Here is a 19,700-nt window from a genome sequence, read left to right on the forward strand (position 1 = left end):
ATGCCATTTTCAACATTCAAGATAGTGTACGATTTGAAAGTTGAAGACAAACTTGAAGGAGCCTCACATTTCACTTCTTTGGAATTTAGAATCCTTGTCACCCTAAAAGAAAATGACCTTCTAGAGTTTGTGCAAGGAAAGGAACAACCCGTTCCTGAAGATAAAGATGAATTACTTCAGTTCAAGAAGAATGTTGTCAAAGCCAAGAAGATTCTGATTGATTCCCTGAAAGATCATCTTGTTCCTATCATCTCGAAGATGTCTTCAACCAAAGATATGTTCAAGGCATTGGAAGGAATGTATGAGATCAACAACACAAGTAGAGCACTTGCGTTAAGAAAACAACTTCATCATGTCAAGATGACGAAAGGAGAATCTGTCATCACCTACTTCATGAAGATTTCAGATTTGAGAGATCAACTCAACGCTATTGGAGATGAAGTTGTGGACAAGGATCTTGTCATGCTTGCATTAAATGGTCTTCCTCACTTTTGGGAGCCATTTATCCAAGGAATAAGTGGGAGATCCAAATTTACCAAGTTTGACCGCCTTCGTGCTGATTGCATTCAAGAGGAATCAATACTAGCTGCAAGAGGAATCATCAAAATCTCCAATGGTGAAGACTCTCATGTTCTTGCTACTCTGTCCATAAAGAAGAAAGGAGGAAATTGGAAGAAAGGCGATTTCAAGAGGCATAGAGATCATAAATCATAATCTGCTCTTGATTGAAAGAAGAAGAAGAAATATCTCTCCCAAATTCAGTGCTTTAGATGTGACAAGTTTGGTCACTTCACAAGAGACTTATTGTGAAGTCCGAAGCAACAAGGGGTGAACATTAATGAAGTTTCAAATAAAAAAGAAGCAGAAGACAATTCCAATGATTTCCTCTTCATTTCAACATTGTCAAGCAATGTTCCCACGGATAGTGATGCCTAACTGATTGACAGTGGCGCCTCTAGACACATCACCGACTATCAGGGGCATCTTTCAAATTTGGTGGAGAGGGAGACTAATCTCCAAGTGATTATTGGAGATGATGCATGCTATTCTGTGAAGGGTTTTGTTGCCACTTCCCTCAACCTTGATTCTGGAATCTCTCTTCATCTCAACGATATTTTGTTTGTACTAGGGATTAGGAGGAACCTTATCTCCATTTCAACCTTGGAGGATAAAGTTTATTAAGTGGCATTCTTTGAGGGAAGAGTTCTTTCTTGGCCAAATAAATCCAACATCAAATCTGCTCGTGTGATTGGGAATTGGTATGATAGCCTGTATAAGATTTCCATTCGACTGGTTCAAGATCTTCTACATAACATTTATAGCTCAAGCGCATTGTGGCATAGAAGACTTGGTCACCTACACTTCCGATATCTTCCAACCTTGGAGAACACGGTTAAAGGTATGCCTAAACTTATTCATGTTCATGGTGATACATGTAATCACTGTGCTATAGGTAAAAACACTAAGAGTCCATTTCATAAAAGTGAAAGTAGGTCCAAGAAAAAAATAGCTCTTGTACATTTTGATTTATGTGGACCTATGTCTATTGCATCTCCAAGTGGTTTCTTGTATTATGTAATCTTTATAGATGACTACTCTAGGAAGACTTGAATTTATTTCTTAAAGTCTAAATAATTTGATGAAGTCCTAGGTAGATTCAAAGAATTTAAGGCTTTATTTGAAAACTTATCTGGGAATAGAATTATCTAGTAACTCATAAACCTGCTCAGTCCGCAGCTTGAGGTCCCGCTCTACAAACATCTCCCGCTCCATCACTATTTTCACCATCATCGCCGCCTCCAAGACCTCTTTATCTTTCTGCTCTACCATCTCTAAGGCACTACCCAGGCGACTCTCCAACATAGCCCTGTCCTCACAGGCATCCTCCAACTTTACCTCCAAGGCATCCTTTGCTGACCTCTCCTCGGCTAACACTGTGTCTAAGGCAGCGCGTTCTGCATCCCATGAGGCCTTCTCCTGAGCCAATTTCTCTCTGTGCAACTCCTCCATCTGTTGGAGTCAAGCGACCAACTCTTCCCATGCCAACATAGGCTCCTGGCGCTAGGTCTCTGTACTCTCAGCAATATACTGCGTTCTCTGCAACTCATAGTAGGTCTCTCAGAAAACCTGCTCTATCCTCTGCAACAATGACTGTCTGCTGGTCTCGCCAACTTGCTCAGGGAGGCCCCAATTCTCCAACATCTGTAAGGTCTTCGTAGAAGGCCATCCACTAGAATCAAAACACTGCGCAAAGCGTGTCGTGCACTTGCCCCTCATAAACCCGAGTAGCTACTCCAACTCTTCATTTGTCCTGGCATCTCCCTGAGACCTCATAGAGGCTACCATCCATGAGGCTTCCATAGCCATATCCACAAGGAACTACTCCAATTCCCTATCGCCCTCCACTCTCGAAGATGCTAGGACACCGTGCTCCTGGGCATCCCCATGAGGACTCTGTAGTGGCTCATCATGTGGTGGGCTCTGAATCAACTCCTCCACCTACCTAAGACTCAACACCAACTCACGAATGGGTGAGTGGTCTCTCTGTACAATCCATGTAGTCTCTGGTGAATTGTCTCCGACTAGGTCCACAATCTATGAGGGCTCGGCTCACATTGTGGGGAGAGGACTGCTACTCCAATTGGTGCTACTGGTGTCTATTTGTACCAACTCAACCATGCACTCATACCGGTCTGAGAAGGTGTACCACTCCCTCCATGATGCTCTGCTCGTACAATCTCCCTACCAACCTTCCCGCCATGGCCCCTAGCCTCTACTGCTGCCATGGGACTCGTATCGTTGACCACGTGAGGCTCTGGTAAGGCTACCAATGTTGCAGCTGCATGTGGGGGAACCATAATCACCGATGCCCGACCTTGCCCAAAACCAGGAACCGACACTGCCAATACTGCCGCTCCAAAGAGAGGTCGAGTGGTACTTGTTGAGACTATCTTCTTGGATAACTCAGCCGAGGCCCGTGTGGCTGCTGCTGGCACAACTAGAAGTGGTGGAGGTGTGGCTGTCTGTGCTACTATAGAAGATGTTTCCCCTGTCTCCTCTTCCACCCGATGTTCGCCTCTACCCACCATTTTGAAACTACTCTCGGTGGCCTGTGATGTATCACTGGAGTCCTCTGCCTCCTCACTTGGGTTACTAGTCGTAGACTCTGACTCTATCTCTGCCTCAAATACCACCACTTGTCGCTTCCGTTTCTGGCCTGATTTTGTATCTTTGCGAGGTGCCATGATATCCAAGTGAACCCAATAAAATATAGGCGGCTGCCCTGGGTTTACACAGCCTTGTGGTACCAAGTGTTGTGTGTCTGGTAAGTCCCGAAGGTGTACCGCATCCACAAAGAGTCCAATTGCATGGTAGGGCATGTAGAAGGTCCTGTGCTGGAGGGTCATGAATTCCTCCATCCTATCTGCCAGTATTGATTCCCAGTCGTAGACCATGCCATTGCGGATGCCATTCACCAGCACCACTTGTGCCATTGCAATATTTGAAGCCCTACTCACTCCCATCAAGCGGCTCTTCAACACATCCAAAAGGCATCGCCATATCCCCTCTCTAAGGAACGACTTCTTCAGATCTCTTCCTTTGCTGGCATGCTGGAGACTATCTAGTTCAGCTTGTGTGAGGTCGTCGCGACACATCAACTTAAGAAGTTTATCTTTGAAATCTGGGGATATTTTTTGCCCTTTGTTTACTTTCTTCCCCTGTACTCGTGGAATACCAAAAACTCTCATAAATTCTGTGGAAGTGAAGGACAACATAACCTGGCAGTGCTTGTAATCAAATACCACTTGTCGCTTGTGTGGATCATAGGTACCAATCATGCGGGGTCTCGTTCCACCATCTCCTACAATCTGCTCCACTCAAACCCTCGAAGGTAATGGTGTCCATGGTCACATCAGTCTTCGTTGCTATCTACTTCTGCACTTTGGGTTGCACTTTTTTACCTTTGCGTTTCCTGCTATCAGCCATGCCACCCCTGACTTTCACACTAGAAGGCAAAATCCGAACAATGTTCTCAGAGGTTGACGACATTTTAGTAGGTAATTGCCACAACTGTTTTTGCCAATTCTTTCCACCATTGGCATCCATTAAATAATTTTGCCTTGGTCTTTTGTGCCCTTTTTAATATTAAAAAATAGATTTAGGGTAACAAACTTCTGCACGTGCCTATTTCCTCCAACGTGGGACCCTTCCTCCAGATTCTACGCTTCGATTTGTTGATTTTTTTTTGCCGTAGGTGACCCTATACTGTACGATAATGCTTATGCGGCGGCAATACAATCTTTCTCGTACTTGACCTGCAATGAACGTATGAAAGTTTACCACACTTTCTATGACCGTACGCTTGGCTTCCCCCTTATTTCCGCTACTGCCACCGTCGCGATCCTTCTGGTCGACCGTACGCTTCATGGTATGTAAAATACTTCCTCAGTTCTGTACGCTCACTGTACATATACCGTACGGGAATATTTCTTCGTTGTCTTCTCTCTTGGCGTACGATACTTAACCATACGATGGAGTTGGTATGGTGATTTCCTTCACTGCTTATGCTTTAGCCGTATGTGTGAGTCTCCTTCGTCGTCCGCTATATGGTCTTCTTCATGGTATGCCTGGGTTTTATGCTTTGTTCTCCGTATGGTTGTACGGTGTCATGCGGTGGCTAGAGTATGGTGTTTTCTCTTTTCACTGTGTCGTGTGGTGGATATAGTGTTTTCTCTTTTCATTGTATGGTATATACCGTACGATGATTCCTTCCTTTCTTCTTTCTTTCTTTTATATTTTATTTATTTATATATATATATATTTTTCTTCTGTACGGTTCTCACTGTACGATATTTCTCTCGTATGGTTTTCTAATTGTTTTTTCAAGTATTTCTTCGGGAGGATTTGGGGTCAGTCGATTGCCTCTTCTCATGATATAGTTTTAATTTTGACCCATTGATGCTGCTTGCAAACTCCTGTCCATCCAGTGTCCACAACTTCACTACCCCATTCTCTGCCACCTCGCAGACTTTATATTGTCCTAACCATTTTACCTTTGAATTGCCTGGTTTAATCTCATTACGCCCATTATGTTTCAGTACCAGTTGTCCTAGAGAAAACCTCATTTGTTTTAAGTTCTTTTTGTGCCACAACTTCTTCCTTTGTTTGGCTGCCTCCGTAGCCCACTGGGCCATCATTCTTTTCTCATCCAACTTGTTCAAGACATAGAGCCTCTCCCTTAGGCTCTCCATGTCCCCTAGTTTGTTCTTGATTGCAATGTGAAGGCTTGGCACCATGAATTCAGCTGGCACAACAACTTCCTGCCCGTATATCAGTTGGAAGGGAGTCTAGCCAGTGGTCACCTTGTAGGTTGTGCGGTAGGCCCACAAGACTGAAGGTAATTTTTCTTCCCAGTCTTCTCCGTCGACACCGCAAGACTTAAATAACTCCCACCAAAATCTTGTTGGTAGCCTCTGCCTTCCCATTGGCTCGTGGGTAATAGGGTTTGGACAACGAATGCAAAATTTTAAATTCAATAGTTAGGAGTTTGATGACGTGGTTCACAAAATGTCCACCCCTGTCATTGGTAAACTGCATAGGGATACCATCATATGTAATGATTTTCTCATAAATGAATCTTGCTGTACTTACGATCGAGTTGTCTGGAAGGGCCCGTGCTTCAACCCACTTGGTTAAATATTGTGTGGCTACCACAATGTAGCGACACCTCTTGGTACGACTGGCCTTGAATGACCCAATAAAATCCAACCCCCAGGGCTCAAATAGTTCCTGAGCATGCGAAGGGTTGAGGGGCATGAAATCCCTCTTCAATGACTTCCCTGCTCTTTGACATGTATCACAACCTACTACCCATTGTCTGGAATCATTATACAATGTGGGCCTCCATAGGCCCGCTATCAACACCTTCCTTGCTGTAGTGTCTGGTCCCATATGTTTTCCTGCTGGCCCCTCATGTGCCTCCCTTAGAACGCTTGGCACCTTTTCCTCCATCACACACCGACGTAACACCTGGTCGGGTCCCATTTTATACAACAATCCATTAATCAACTGAAACGTGCGACTTCTCAACACGAGTTTCCTCCGTTCTTCTAGTGGCATACCTTGCGGGAACACAAAGGTGGAGAGATATTCCTCGATGGCAGTGTACCATGGTGGTAGTACTACAATCATGAATAGGTGAGCATCTGGAAACTCATCATTCACCCCCTCTAGCGGTTCTCCGGACCTAATCTAGGACAACTGATCAGCAATGACATGGCTCTTTCCTAGCCTTACAATTATTATGAACGTGAACTCCTGAAGGAGTAGTAGCCACTTGCTTATCCTGCCTTGGATAATGGGTTTATTTACTAGGTACATCAATGCCTGGTGATCCATATAGAAAGTAAAGGGTGTCACCAACAAGTAGTGCCAAAATTTCTGTGCGACATAGACCATTTCAAGGGCTTCCCTCTCGGTGGTACTGTAGTTCTTCTCGGCTTTCGACATCAACCGACTTGCAAAATAGATGGGATGATCCAACCCATATCCCCCTTCTTGTGCCAATGTAGCCCCAATGGCATAGTTCAAGGCATCCATGTGTACGTGAAATTCTCGGTCCCAGTTTGGATAGGATAGAATGGGTGCTACCACCAGTCTCCTCTTGAATTCCTTGAATGCTTCCCCTTGTGTCGATTCCCATATGTACGGTTCGCCCTTTCTTGTCAATTTGTCCAGTGGGAATAAAATTTGGGCAAAGTTCTTGATGAAGTTTCAATAGTATCCAATGTGTCCCAAGAAGGACTTGACTCCCGTCACATCAATGGGCGACTCCATTTCTACCATTACCCGTACCTTATCTGGGTCAGTTTTCAGTCCAACTTTACAAACGATATGGCCCAACAAATTTCCTTGTGGTACCATAAATCTACATTTCCATAGATTCAAGGCGAGGTTGGCCCTTTGACATCTCTCCATGCACTCTCTCAGCGCCACCAAGTGAGCGTCTTCGCTACTAAAAATTGACCAGTCATCCAAAAAGGCTTTAAAATTTCCCATAGACATATTATCTAAGATGTAAAGAGCTATCCTCTGGAATGTTGCGGGAGAATTGCACAACCTGAATGACATTCAGTTGTATGCATACAATCCATCCCCCACCACAAAGGTGGTCTTTAACTTGTCCTCCTTAGCTATCAAAATCTGATTGTATCCGAGAAAGCCGTCCAGAAATGAGTACATTTCATGGCTAGCCACCTCCTCTAGGATGTTGTCTATGAAATGTATAGGGAACAAATCCTTGATGGTGACTGCCTTGAGGCACCAAAAATCCATGTAGATGCGGATCTGGTTGGCCTCCATCTTTAGTGAGATCACAATCGGCGAGACCCACTCACTTGTCTCCACTCGAAATATGATGCCGACCTCCAACATTCATTAAATCTCTTCATTCACCTTGGCAGCATAGTTCTTATTCATTCGGTACAACCTCTTTCATACTGGTTGGGCTCCCAGGACCAATGGTATCCGATGGATGGACAATTCTGGTGGGACCCCCTTTAGATCCTTGTAGGACCAAATGAATATGTCCTTGTATTCCATGAAGATTTTGAATGCCGCGACCTTCAACACTAGGCTCCAATCGTCACCTACCCAGATATTTCGAGGGGTGGCAGTGTCTCATAAGTTTGTTTCCTTCACGGTGGGGACTTCATACCGCATTGGTTTGTCTTTTGAAAATTTGTATGTGGAAACATCATTTACTTTGGCGTCTCCCTCCTTGTACTCCATGTATTCTGGAGAAACTCCTCCTTCTCGCCTGAATCATCCTCAATTTGTAGCATGTGACAAGTAGGGCGAAACACCTCATAATCTTCCATTTGCCAGTGGAAGAGTCCATTCAATGAGAAAATGTCATCTTTTGAGCATCCATTGAGTTCAAGCACTCCTTCATCGTTGGGTTCCCTCTTGTCTTTACCTTCATAGGAATCCCACTCCCATCTGTTTGAGTCCTCTGAATCCAAGTTAGATGATGCAAGCTCCTCACTGACAACTTGGGTGCTTAGGTCAATGATGTAATTTTGCCCCCTTTTCTCCATGGAAAGGGTGTTGTTCTTCTAGTTGTGTTTTACCTTTGCTGTAACCAGCCACCCTCTCTTTAAGATGGTGTCATACCCCTTATTCTTTAGTAGGATTACCATAAAATCCAGTAGGAAGGGTTGTGTGATGATGGTCACCGGCTGGGCCATCAAGGTTCTGAGTGGCTTGATGCCGTGTTGGTTTGCTCCCACCAAGTTGAATGTGGGTGGCCATAGTGTTGGCTTCCCGAGCTTCTTCCATGTATCCTCCGGCAGCACCTTCACCCCCGAACCTTCGTCCACGATGGTGTCTTTGAGGATAGCCCTGAGAATTCCCATCTCTACTACCGCAAGATGCCAGCCATTATTTAAGGTCAACAACATTGGATCAGCCGAGGAGCTGACTAAAACTTCCTCCCGTGTCACACTCAAAGGTTCCTATGTAGTGGTTTGTCAGAACTAAAAATGGCGGTTCTCAGCTGTGGCATTGTGTCTAGAAGGTCCTTCACCCTTATCGACACCTCCATCTGCAATACTTGCCCAATTATGTTATTTTTGGCTTCGGTATGGGATGATGTACTCACCACCTCTGCATTGTTCTGTCGTTCTACTGTCATCTCACGCTCAATGTTGGCTTTTGCCTCCCGTAATCTCTCCTTCTCTATACGGGGGTTAGGATAAGTGGCCTTTTTGGTCCGAGCACAGGTGATTTCTAGTACTTGTTTATCACCAATCTTCTCAATGTTGAGGAGATTAACCCCTGGCTTGGGGCTATTTGTCTCATCGTGGTCTCCAAGAACACACCATCTGCACAATTGCTATGGTGCCTCCTCTTTTTGGCAATCCCGCACAAAGTGTCCCCACTGGTTGCATGCACGACATTGAATCATCGACTGTCCCTTGGCATCATAGTGCATTCGACTCCGATTATTGCTATTATTATTGTTGCCTCTTCCTCCCCTTCGGTTACCCCTGTAATCGCCAAATGATGTCGTGGTGTTGGCTTGAGGCTGCGATGTGCTTGCTATCGCTGACGACTGCTCTTGGATGATGAGAACTTGGTTCCCCTGTGTCTTCATGTTGTAGGGACATTCTTTGGTGGAGTGTCCCAACACTTGGCAAATATCACAAAAGGTCTTTTTGGGACAGGACCCTTTTGTGTGACCTTCCTCCTTACATTCTGCGCACCATACTTCCTCATTTTTGTTTGTGCTTCCCTTTATACTCTTTAATTACTTCATCATGCGATGCATATCCTTCTGAAGGTCTTGCACCTTTTTACTCGAGCCCTCGTCGCTGCTACTTCCGTCGGATGAGTCCTCCTCTTCAGAGGATTTGTCTTTCTTTTGCCTGGATGTCTTCCCTTCACTCTCTAGGTCCATTGCCTGGTTATAGGCATCTTTGTAGGATGTGGGGGTACAATTTTCATTTTCTTTTTGAGTGACGATTTTAAGCCCTCCACAAAACACCTTTTCTTCAACCCATCGCTGGGCTGGTTATCCATTCTTCCCAATAATTCCTTGAGGCGTCAGCTATATGCTCAGATGGTATCACTTTTCCCTTGCTTGGTGCTCAAGATTTGTGCTATGATTTCATTATCATCTCTGAGGAGTCGAAACTCCTTTTTGAAGGCTTTGTGCAATTCATCCCAAGTTGTAAGTTTGGTTTTATCAACATATGAGTACCAATCGATGGCTACTCCTCGTAGGGTGGCAGGGAATTGTACCACCCATTTTGTCCTATCATCTGTACCATTGGCCGACTAGATTGTTTCACATGTACGACAATGCCGTACGAGGTCTTCTTTCCCATCTCCGGTGAACTTCGGCAGTTTTTATCGATTTGCCATTACATTCCTTGGCGGCGACCTGATCTGCCCTCCGGAACTCGAACTTGTCCCTCCAAGAACTTCTCCTCCAGACACTGATCCTCCCAAAGGTACTCTACTGAGATTTGGTCTGCTGTGTCCCACTAAGTTGCTCTGAGTACTAGAGTGTGATGAGCTTGCACCGAACATATTGCTTCTACTACTGTGACCTTGTGTTCTCCTGACACCTTCAGTCGCATCGGTATCCTTCGCCTCTCTATTCTCAGTCTCTGTCTCATCTTCCCTCCTGGTCTCGGTACTTCTGTATGGTGTGCATGGCTCTACCGTACTCCCGTCACCGATCTCCTCCAATGTTAGGGAAAGGTCTCCCAACCATTTCCTGGTGGTTTCGATTCACACCGAATCTTGGCCCTTGCCAGAGCCATTGCTACCATTTTTGTCGCTTCCTTCCTCGACAATCCTCTTGAATATTCTTCTTCGTTCTTCTTGTTGCTCAATAATTAATGCTTATTGTGCGAATTCAGAGTCCCCTACTTATTCCTTTTTATTTTTATCCTTATTTAGCGGATTGGCCATTAATTCTAAATTTTCCTTATGAAATAGAACACGACATCATATTAAAAAAAACACTTTTATTAATTCATCCCTCATATAGGATGTATATCACTGACATACCCACTACAGTGGGGGTGTTCTTTTTAATTCTCCTTCGCCCGTACACAGTTCAGGGATTATTTACCCCTCGCTCGATTTCATCGCGCTCCTCTTCTTGGCGCTCGTAAAACTCCCGTAGGATTTGCTGTCGTTGGATCTCCTAATAGGTGTCTTCCTTGCGGTCTTGAAGAGCCAAAAATGCCCATGCCAGAAGGTTTGGCAAGTTTCTCATCAAGCGATTTACCGCTGAGCTTACTCCACACATCATCCTCTGGAACATCCTCGGTGGTGGCTTCTCTTCGTACGTGTGTTTCGATCACCACCTGGAGGATTCACAAGAAATCTTTCGTAAGTGCTAGTTCTCCCTCGAACAGTTCTTCAGGCTCTTCATCTGGGTTACTTCTCATCCCTTCAGGCAATGGTTGTCCCATTTAATTACATACCATGTAGTATATTCCCGTGATCTAGATTATTTTAGGAAACAACACCAGATGTTTACCCTCTATGCGAATAGTTTAAAACATACAGATAGAATGCTTGACAAGAAACAATAATGCCATAGATACCATATGATAAGATCAAGCAAATATAAGAGATACTATTTCCATTCATAATCATGTGTCTTTACAAGTTACCTTCCATGGTATATAAAGGTACCGAGGGGATGAGAGGGACAACTGTCGCACCCGTAACTACCATCCATCGGTTACATTACTAACAAAGTAAAGTACTATTTAATTAACTACTGTTTTATTCCCGTACAATATTATCGCCAACAACTTGGTCACCTACACTTCCGGGATCTTCCAACCTTGGAGAACATGGTTAAAGGTATGCGTAAACTTATTCATGTTCATGATGATACATGTAAGGGTTGTGCTATGGGTAAAAACACTAAGAGTCCATTTCATAAAAGTGAAAGTAGGTCCAAGGAAAAATTAGCTCTTGTACATTCTGATTTATGTGGACCTATGTCTATTGCATCTCCAAGTGGTTTCTTGTATTATGTAATATTCATAGATGACTACTCTAGGAAGACTTGGATTTATTTCTTAAAGTCTAAAGAATCCGATGAAGTCCTAGGTAGATTCAAATCATTTAAGGCTTTATTTGAAAATTTATCTGGGAACATAATTAAAGTTTTAAGGTCTGATAATGGAGGTTAATACACCTCGGGTAGCTTTCATTATTTCTATGTTGAGATAGGGATCAAGAGGGAGTTTTGTGTTCCGTACAACTCACATCAAAATGGGGTTGCAGAAAGAAAGAATAGATCTATTGTTGAAGCTACAAAAGCTATGATTCATTATAAGGATCTACAGATTTTTCTATGGGAAAAAGTCTCTAGAACAATCGTGTATATTTGTAATAGATGCCTTCGTCGGATTTTCCAGGACATGACCCCAGAAGAAGACTTTTCAGGGATCAAGCCTGATATCAGTCAGTTGAGGATCTTTGGATGTCCAACATATGTACATGTGCCCAAAGATAATAGAACCAAGTGGGAACCTTCTGGTAAAAGAGGAATATTTGCGGGCTACAACAAAACCTCCAAAGCCTACATAATGTACATTCCAGGACAAAAGTATATGGAGGTTAGTAGAGATGTTACATTTGAGGAAGATGTTGCATTCAACAAATCCAAAGGTTCATGCATGGAGATAGATAATGAAGTTCATGAAAATCCTCAAGACATAGACACTGATCATGCCCCTAAGATTCAGAGGGAGTCTACTGAATCTTTAGCAGAAGATGATCCAATTGAACCTTTGGATCCTACTGATGGGCCTATAGATATTGTTGTGAATAGGAAGAGAACTCTTTGGGAAAGGAACACTATTCAAGAGGCATAACATTTCGCGGCTCCTAGAGGTACATTTGGAGAAAGTAAAAGACCTCAGAAATTCTCTAGGTATGTTGCACTGATGTGTAACATTATTGAGACTGAACCTTCCAGTGTTGAGGAAGCCTAAAATCAGCAAGTGTGGAAATAATATGCTATGGATGAAGAATATCAATCCATGCTTAAGAATGATGTTTGGGACATTGTGCCAAGACCTAAGGCAAAGACAATTGTTTTTTCCAAGTGGCTATTCAAGATTAAGCATGCAGCTGATGGAAGTATTGAGAAATACAAGGATAGATTTGTGGTTCATGGTTTCTCTAAAAAAGAAGGGATAGTTTATGAAGAAACATTTTCTCTAGTTGCTCGATATACTTCCATCGGGACCATCATTGCCATTGCAACAACTAAGGGATGGAAGCTACATCAAATGGATGTGAAGACAAATTTTCTTAATGGTGTGATTGCAAAAGAGGTCTACATTGAGTAACCTAAGGGTTTCGTGAATCATGGGAAGGAGTCTCATGTATGCAAATTGAAGAAAGCCTTATATGGCCTCAAGTAGGCTCCTCGTGTATGGTATGAAAGAATTGATAGACACTTAACAAGTTTGGGCTTCTACAAGAATGATGCTGATCTGAATCTCTACTTCAAGGTATTTAATGGTGAAATGTTAATTTTGGTACTATATGTAGATGACCTATTTGTTACTAGGGAAGATCATCTCATCCTTAGATGCAAGAAGGAGATGACTTCTGAAATTGAGATGAAGGACCTAAGAATCATGCATTTAAATCTAGGTTTGGAAGCATGGCAAAGGAAAAGAAAATTATTTTAAGTCAAGGTAAATATATCATTGATATCTTGAAGAGGTTTGGAATGTTAGATTGCAATGCCTACACCTATGGAAACTAACTTGAAGAAATTAAGCGAATCTGTAGCTATTTCAGATCTTGTGGATCCTTCTATGTACATGCAATTGATTGGATCATTGATGTATCTAGTTAGCACTAGATCGAATATTTGTTATGCAGTGAGTGCACTTAGTCAATTCATGTTTGAACCAAGACATATACATCTAGTTGCAGCCAAGCATATCTTGAGATACTTGCGTGGCACAGTTGGATATGGATTGAAATATTCTTCCAGTATGGACCTAAATCTAGAAGGCTATTCTGATTCTAATTGGGCAAGGAGTGTTACTGATTGGAAAAGAACCTCTGGTTGTTGTTTCAGTTTGGGATTTTCTATGATTTCTTGGTGTAGTAGGAAGTAGTCTTCAGTGGAACTGAGCACCGTAAGGGCAAATTACATTGCATCATGTGTGGCAACTCGCGAAGAAGTATGGCTTCAGAAGCTCCTTGCAAGATTGTTTGGACAATCATTGGAGCCTACTGTTATTCATTTTGATAACCAAAGATGTGTGAAGCTTTCTGTTAATCCCGTGTTTCATGATAGATCAAAGTATGTGGAGATCAAGTATCACTATGTTAGAGATATGGTGCAACATAATGCGATTTAGTTGAGGTACATCAACACTGATGATTAGGAGACCGCTATTCTCACCAAGCCTCTTGACCGAGTAATGTTTGTGTACTTTCGAGAGAGGCTTGGAGTTGTGGAGAATGAAGCCCTAGCTGAGAGGGAGCCTCAACATCAGTGATTTCTTGAGATGTACTTTAATGCATTCTTCTTTGTGAGAGAAGTTTAAGGTGCAAGCCCTTGTTAATGCATTCTTCTCTGTGAGAGAAGTTTGAGGTGAAATCCCTTGTTCCACCCTCTGCGAGTAGGCATGGTGGATCCACCCTCTGCAAGTAGAAAAGGTGGATGTCATTGAAGAAATTACATGATGTAGCACTTGTGTTTATTCACCCTCTGGGAGTAGCTGTGGTGAATGTCATGTTGAGATGACAACATCACGTTTTCGTGATGGGAACTTGTGTTTATTTTTTTTCCATCCATGGGAGTAGCAATGATGGACCCACCCTCTGGGAGTAGCCATGGTGGTTGTCACTATGTGACTCATATCTTGAGAAGGTCTCCTCCCTAGATAAGAGGGAGTGTTGATGTTTGTAGCTAGGTCAGATCCCTTCTAGGACCAACCTAGCACTTGTAGGTGACTAATTGGCTTATCGACCTTAGTCATAATTTATGTGTAATAAATATAAATTGTATTGTAATGTATGGATGGGGCTGACCCTATATTGGGTGCCAAACTTAATGCATTATATTGTAATTAATTGCTCCTCTTGTAAGCCGACCTAAGATAAATAAGGTGACTAAGACAAACATATATACAAAGTCTTAATCATGCCTATCATTCATTTGTTCACTTAGCGAACTCCTTCAGCAGAGCATTTGCAAATTATATTCCTAAGGAAAACGAATCATTGCCTAAGGACTACGAACTAATTTCAAATGGTAGCAAACTATTTTGAGGCAGTGAATCTCTTCTCATGACCAGTGAATGGTGTCAATGATTAGCGAATGGTGTACATGATCATCATACTATCTTCCTTGATTAACATTCAAGTATATTATACTGCCGTGTTTTCCCTAGTTTGGATCCATTACACTAATGCGCATATATTGTTGTTCTAAGTGCTTCAAGTGTTGAAGCAGATTTGTATAGACTCATATTGATTTTGTCTAATAAGATCTAAGATCAGTTGCTCAATTTTTCACCTCCAAGAGGGAGGTTTTCCTAGGGCATTCTGGTCTTTTTTGTGTTCCTTGTATTGGTTTTCTATTATTGCTATCCGTCTGATCTAAAATTAACAGTCTGATCCTAAAACTAACATGTGACACATAGAATCCACGGAAGGCAGTTAAGACATGTCGTAAACCTGTCGCTTGCACTACACAACATAAGGAGACCAAGGGTGCACAGCTTGCAACAATCCCCCCCCCCCAAGTGCAAGCAGGGGGTTTGAACTCATGACCAAGCTTTGATACCACTTGTTGGAAACATGGTTACTATTGCACCAAAAGATCGACAGGCTATTAATGCCCTGTAATAACCCACCAAAATTGATTCAACAAAAATTGAGTATTCTTTTTTGTTTTGTTTAATGTAATCATTATGTTTTATTCAATTGCATACTCTGGGCATCCATCCATTTAGGATTAGGCATTCATCCATCTGGGATGAGAATCTAACCATACGGGTTAGGCAATTGTCCATACGGGACATAAGATTCCCTCTATCCAATACGGGATAGGCATCTACCCATACCGGGGTAGGCATCTATCCAAACAGGATTGGCATCTACCCATACGGGGTAGGCATCTATCCAAATGGGATAGGAGATGCTCTGGCCAGAGACTTAGACTCATCGGGACCATTTGGGTCCTGAGCCACTCACTAAGTACTACACTCTTCTAACAAGAGTGCACCAAGGTCGCCGTCCTTAGGAGTAATTAAAATAATACAAGCTTGAATTCTGCCTCGGAATTTGGCTTAAAGCCTCGGGAAGTCAAGCGAATCCATACGGGATTCCTTCCGAGTATGCATTGAATATTTTTTCAATTTAATTATCTTATCTTTCAATTAGGATTCTTACTCAACCAAGCCTAGACCCCACCCACGAACGCCTGAGTACGAGGGACAACTCCGTCCCAAGACTGCCTACATACCCGCTTCGGCACGGGATCAAGGCGTAAAGTATGTAGTTCTATTTTCTAGTCTATGGTTTGATGTAAACTGATTTGTGGGCACACAACCCTTTCTAGGGTCAGTGTCCCAGACAGTTTCTCTATGGTTGCTACCCACGATGGTAGTGCTTAAGCGAAGGATCAAGATGGCCTATTGCTTGTGGCATAAAAATAACTAGATCCTAATTCTTATCATGAGCGTCACCCAATTGCAAATCACCAATATCCCTTCAAGATAAAAAAAAGGAAATCAATTTCATGAGAGCATTCAACTTGACCATCCCTAAAAGGGTTTACTATGGTTTATCTCAACGGATGTGAAAATCATTTAAAAGTTATCTTATTAAATTATCGATCCAAGGGGGATTACCCACCCCTTGGGTTTTAACTTCCAAGTGTCCCTTATTACTCCCCGATGATTTATAGGGACGATGCCACAGACGTCGTTGATGTAGCTTTATTAGGCATTAAGTGCAGTAGTTCAACATGACGGCATTACCCGTAAGTGTGACCCAGAGGCACTGTATTACCAAACACTACTTGGTTTTGGTTTTCCAACTTCCTTTATTTAGTTTTCTAACTACAAAAACATCATGCTTGAAAATAATCACGAAATGAAAGCGTAAAATTTTAATTAATTGAAATAACTACTTGGAGTATAATTTGCATAATAATGACCATCACGAAACTTGCATAATAGTAATTACATGTGTACTTGCATGAAAAATGTAAATAATTCGCATGCTATGAACTGTCAATGAAAGTAATTAATCTATGAGAAATTTGCATGCCATAAGAAGATTTAGCAAATCCAAAATAGCGATTAAATTTAAGCATTTGGTTCAAATCATATTAATGTAAATTAATCTCTAAAGGTCAATTAAGTGTCCCAATGATTCTTAATGGATTGAAGAACTCGATTTAAGAGAATATAATCTACAATTATAAAATTTACTAAGGATAATTTAATTACGAACTTGTTACACATTAATCCCAAATTTTTTTTTTAAGTCGAAATTCAATATCTTAAAATTTACACTAAGGAAAAAAAAATCATTATTTCCTAAATGTCATCATTAACAACTTAAAATTTAAACTAAGAATTTAATAGTAATTAACTTAGGTTATTATCTTTTTTTTTATAAAAAAAAAAAAAACCAAATTAAAAATTCCAAATTGCTTAATAACTAAAGCCATCTATAAATGGGCTAACCCTATTTGAAAAGTTAAAAGGGCGTGTGGTGGGGACCACGGGTCCCATCACCCCTGCGGTCCTGCATGCGCAGGCCCGTAGGGTTGAGGGGACACCGCGGGCCCCTCCATACCCCCTGCAGTTACCATAAACGACTGCATGCGTACCATTGCCAGCCGTCCAAAATAATTTTCGGATGCCGTGCATTACAATGATTAGAAAATTTTAAAGTTTGAAATAAATTTTTATGTTTTATATATATATATGTATGTATGTATGTATGTGCATTTTTATATGCAAGAGAATTGCATTTCCAGATTATTGAAAATCACACAGAGAAGAGTAGATAACAGGTATGTAAAAAAAATATTAATATTAGAGAGAGAATACAGATTAAGTTCCAGGGACAAAATACAATAGAGGAGTAACCAGAGTGGGATTATTTATTCCTTTGTTCTTTACACAGGGAGATCTATTCATAGAGAAGAGAGATAAATTTATTTGTACACACAGAGAAAATCTTTCACAGAGAAGAAATGTTAATAATATTTTTTTATTTTTTACAGAGGATTTAGATAACCAGAAAATGAGAAATCATAGAGAGAATGATCACAACGAGATCTCTTCAAATATACATTTCAGATTTTAAATTAATAACCAGAGAAATGATTCTAGAGAAATGAGATAGAAATAGTTTTGATTTAGTTCTTCAGCAAGAATCAATCTAAAACTTAATAAGAAATTTTAAATGATTTAATCTAATTCCTATCAAGAATTTGAAATGTATGGATCTAACTTCTTAAACAATGGATCTAATTCTTATCAAAATTTGAAACTAATGAATCTAATTCTTATCAAGAATTTGAAAATAAATGAATCTAATTCTCATCAAAATTTGAAACAAATGATTCTAATTTCTTAAACAATTTAATCTACTCTAATTTGCAGCAAGAATAAGATGCATGAAAAATAAAACTAAATTTGAAAGAACCTGGGTCCTTGAAAATGGTGTAGAATCCTCTATGGATCTCCCTTGATCCTTCAACTTGAAGAAGTCCTCCAAAGCAAAAATCTTAGCTGAAAAATGAAAATGACTACAAAAGAAAAATTTACTTGAAGAAAATCTTTATGGAATTACCAACTCCTTTTTTTTGAAAACTTGTACATCTTTTATAAGAAAAAACTCCAAATTCCACTACCTAATTTTTTTAATTAAAAAATAGAGATTTTCTCCCAATTTGGCCTTCATGCAAATTGATTAGACTTAGTGGGAGGAGTTACATACAAGGTGGTGGAGAAGCCTCTAGAAGCTTCTTATTCTTCCTACAACATGTGTCATAATTTGGGTGAGGAAATTTAAATAAACAATTAGAAAAAAGTATATTTTCCATGTGTGTGTGTGATTTATTATTTTTATTCCTTTATAATATTCATTCAATAGTTTAGCCAAAAGAAATATAATAGAGTTTGTATTTTAATCCAAAGGTGATAAAGGAGGGTTGTGACATCCTCCCCCCCTTAATTTGTGCATTGTCTCGATGCACTTATTAAATGCATTCAAAAGAGTTTATAGTTCATGTTCAAAACAAAAAAGGAAACAACTGCTGCATCTCCTTACTGTCTTCCCACGTGGCATTCTTTTCATCATACTGGTCCCATTGCACTTTGCACTGATCAACCTCTCTGTTGCACAACTGGCACTGGCACCTCTCCAAAATTTTGAATGGCTCTATCATTATTCCTCCCATTTCTTGGACCTGTAAAGCATCCCAATTCAAAATGTGTTTCTCATCAGGTACATACTTTTTAAGAAGAGATACATGGAAGACATCATGGATTCGGCTCAATTGGGGAGGTAAGGCCAACCGGTATGCAACTGGATTAATCCTTCCCAATATTTCAAAAGGTCCAACATAATGAGGTGCAAGCTTAGTCTTTTTCCCAAATCTTATGGAACTCTTGTGTGGCCTAACCCTTAGGAAGACTTTCTCTCCTACCTCAAACTCCCTTGGTGTCCTGTTTTTGTTTGCATAACTTTTTTGCCTATTTGAGGCTTCCTTCAATCTTTGCCTAATTTCCTTAGTTTTCCTTTCCATTTCTTTCAACATATCCGGCCCAATAATCACTCTATCTTCAAGACTATCCCAACTCAAAGGTGTTCAACATGGTCTACCATACAAAGCTTCAAAAGGTGCCATTCCCAAAGATGTTTGATATGTATTATTGTACGCAAACTCTACCAAAGGTAGGTACTCTTCCCATTTCCTCTGTTGGTCCATGCAGTACATGCGAAGTAGGTCTTCCATAATCTGATTTGTCCTTTCTGTCTGACCGTCGGTTTCAGGATGGTATGCGGTACTAAAATTTAGCTGAGTTCCTAGAGCTGATTGAAGAGTGGTCCAAAACCTTGAAGTGAATCTAGCATCTCTATCTGATATGATTTTCTCTAGT

The 19,700-nt window shown here is 41.2% G+C and overlaps 1 protein-coding gene across 1 annotated transcript; it reads left to right on the plus strand.

Annotated features, from left to right (window-relative positions):
• LOC131069436 (uncharacterized) lies at positions 1 to 714 on the plus strand. Its single transcript, XM_058004858.2, has one exon. The coding sequence runs from the start codon at positions 1 to 3 to the stop codon at positions 712 to 714; it is 714 nt and encodes a 237-aa protein (XP_057860841.2).
• Positions 715 to 19,700: the final 18,986 nt, after the last annotated feature.

The sequence above is a fragment of the Cryptomeria japonica genome, chromosome 10 (genome assembly GCF_030272615.1).
Source record: "Cryptomeria japonica chromosome 10, Sugi_1.0, whole genome shotgun sequence".
NCBI classification, from domain to species: domain Eukaryota; kingdom Viridiplantae; phylum Streptophyta; class Pinopsida; order Cupressales; family Cupressaceae; genus Cryptomeria; species Cryptomeria japonica.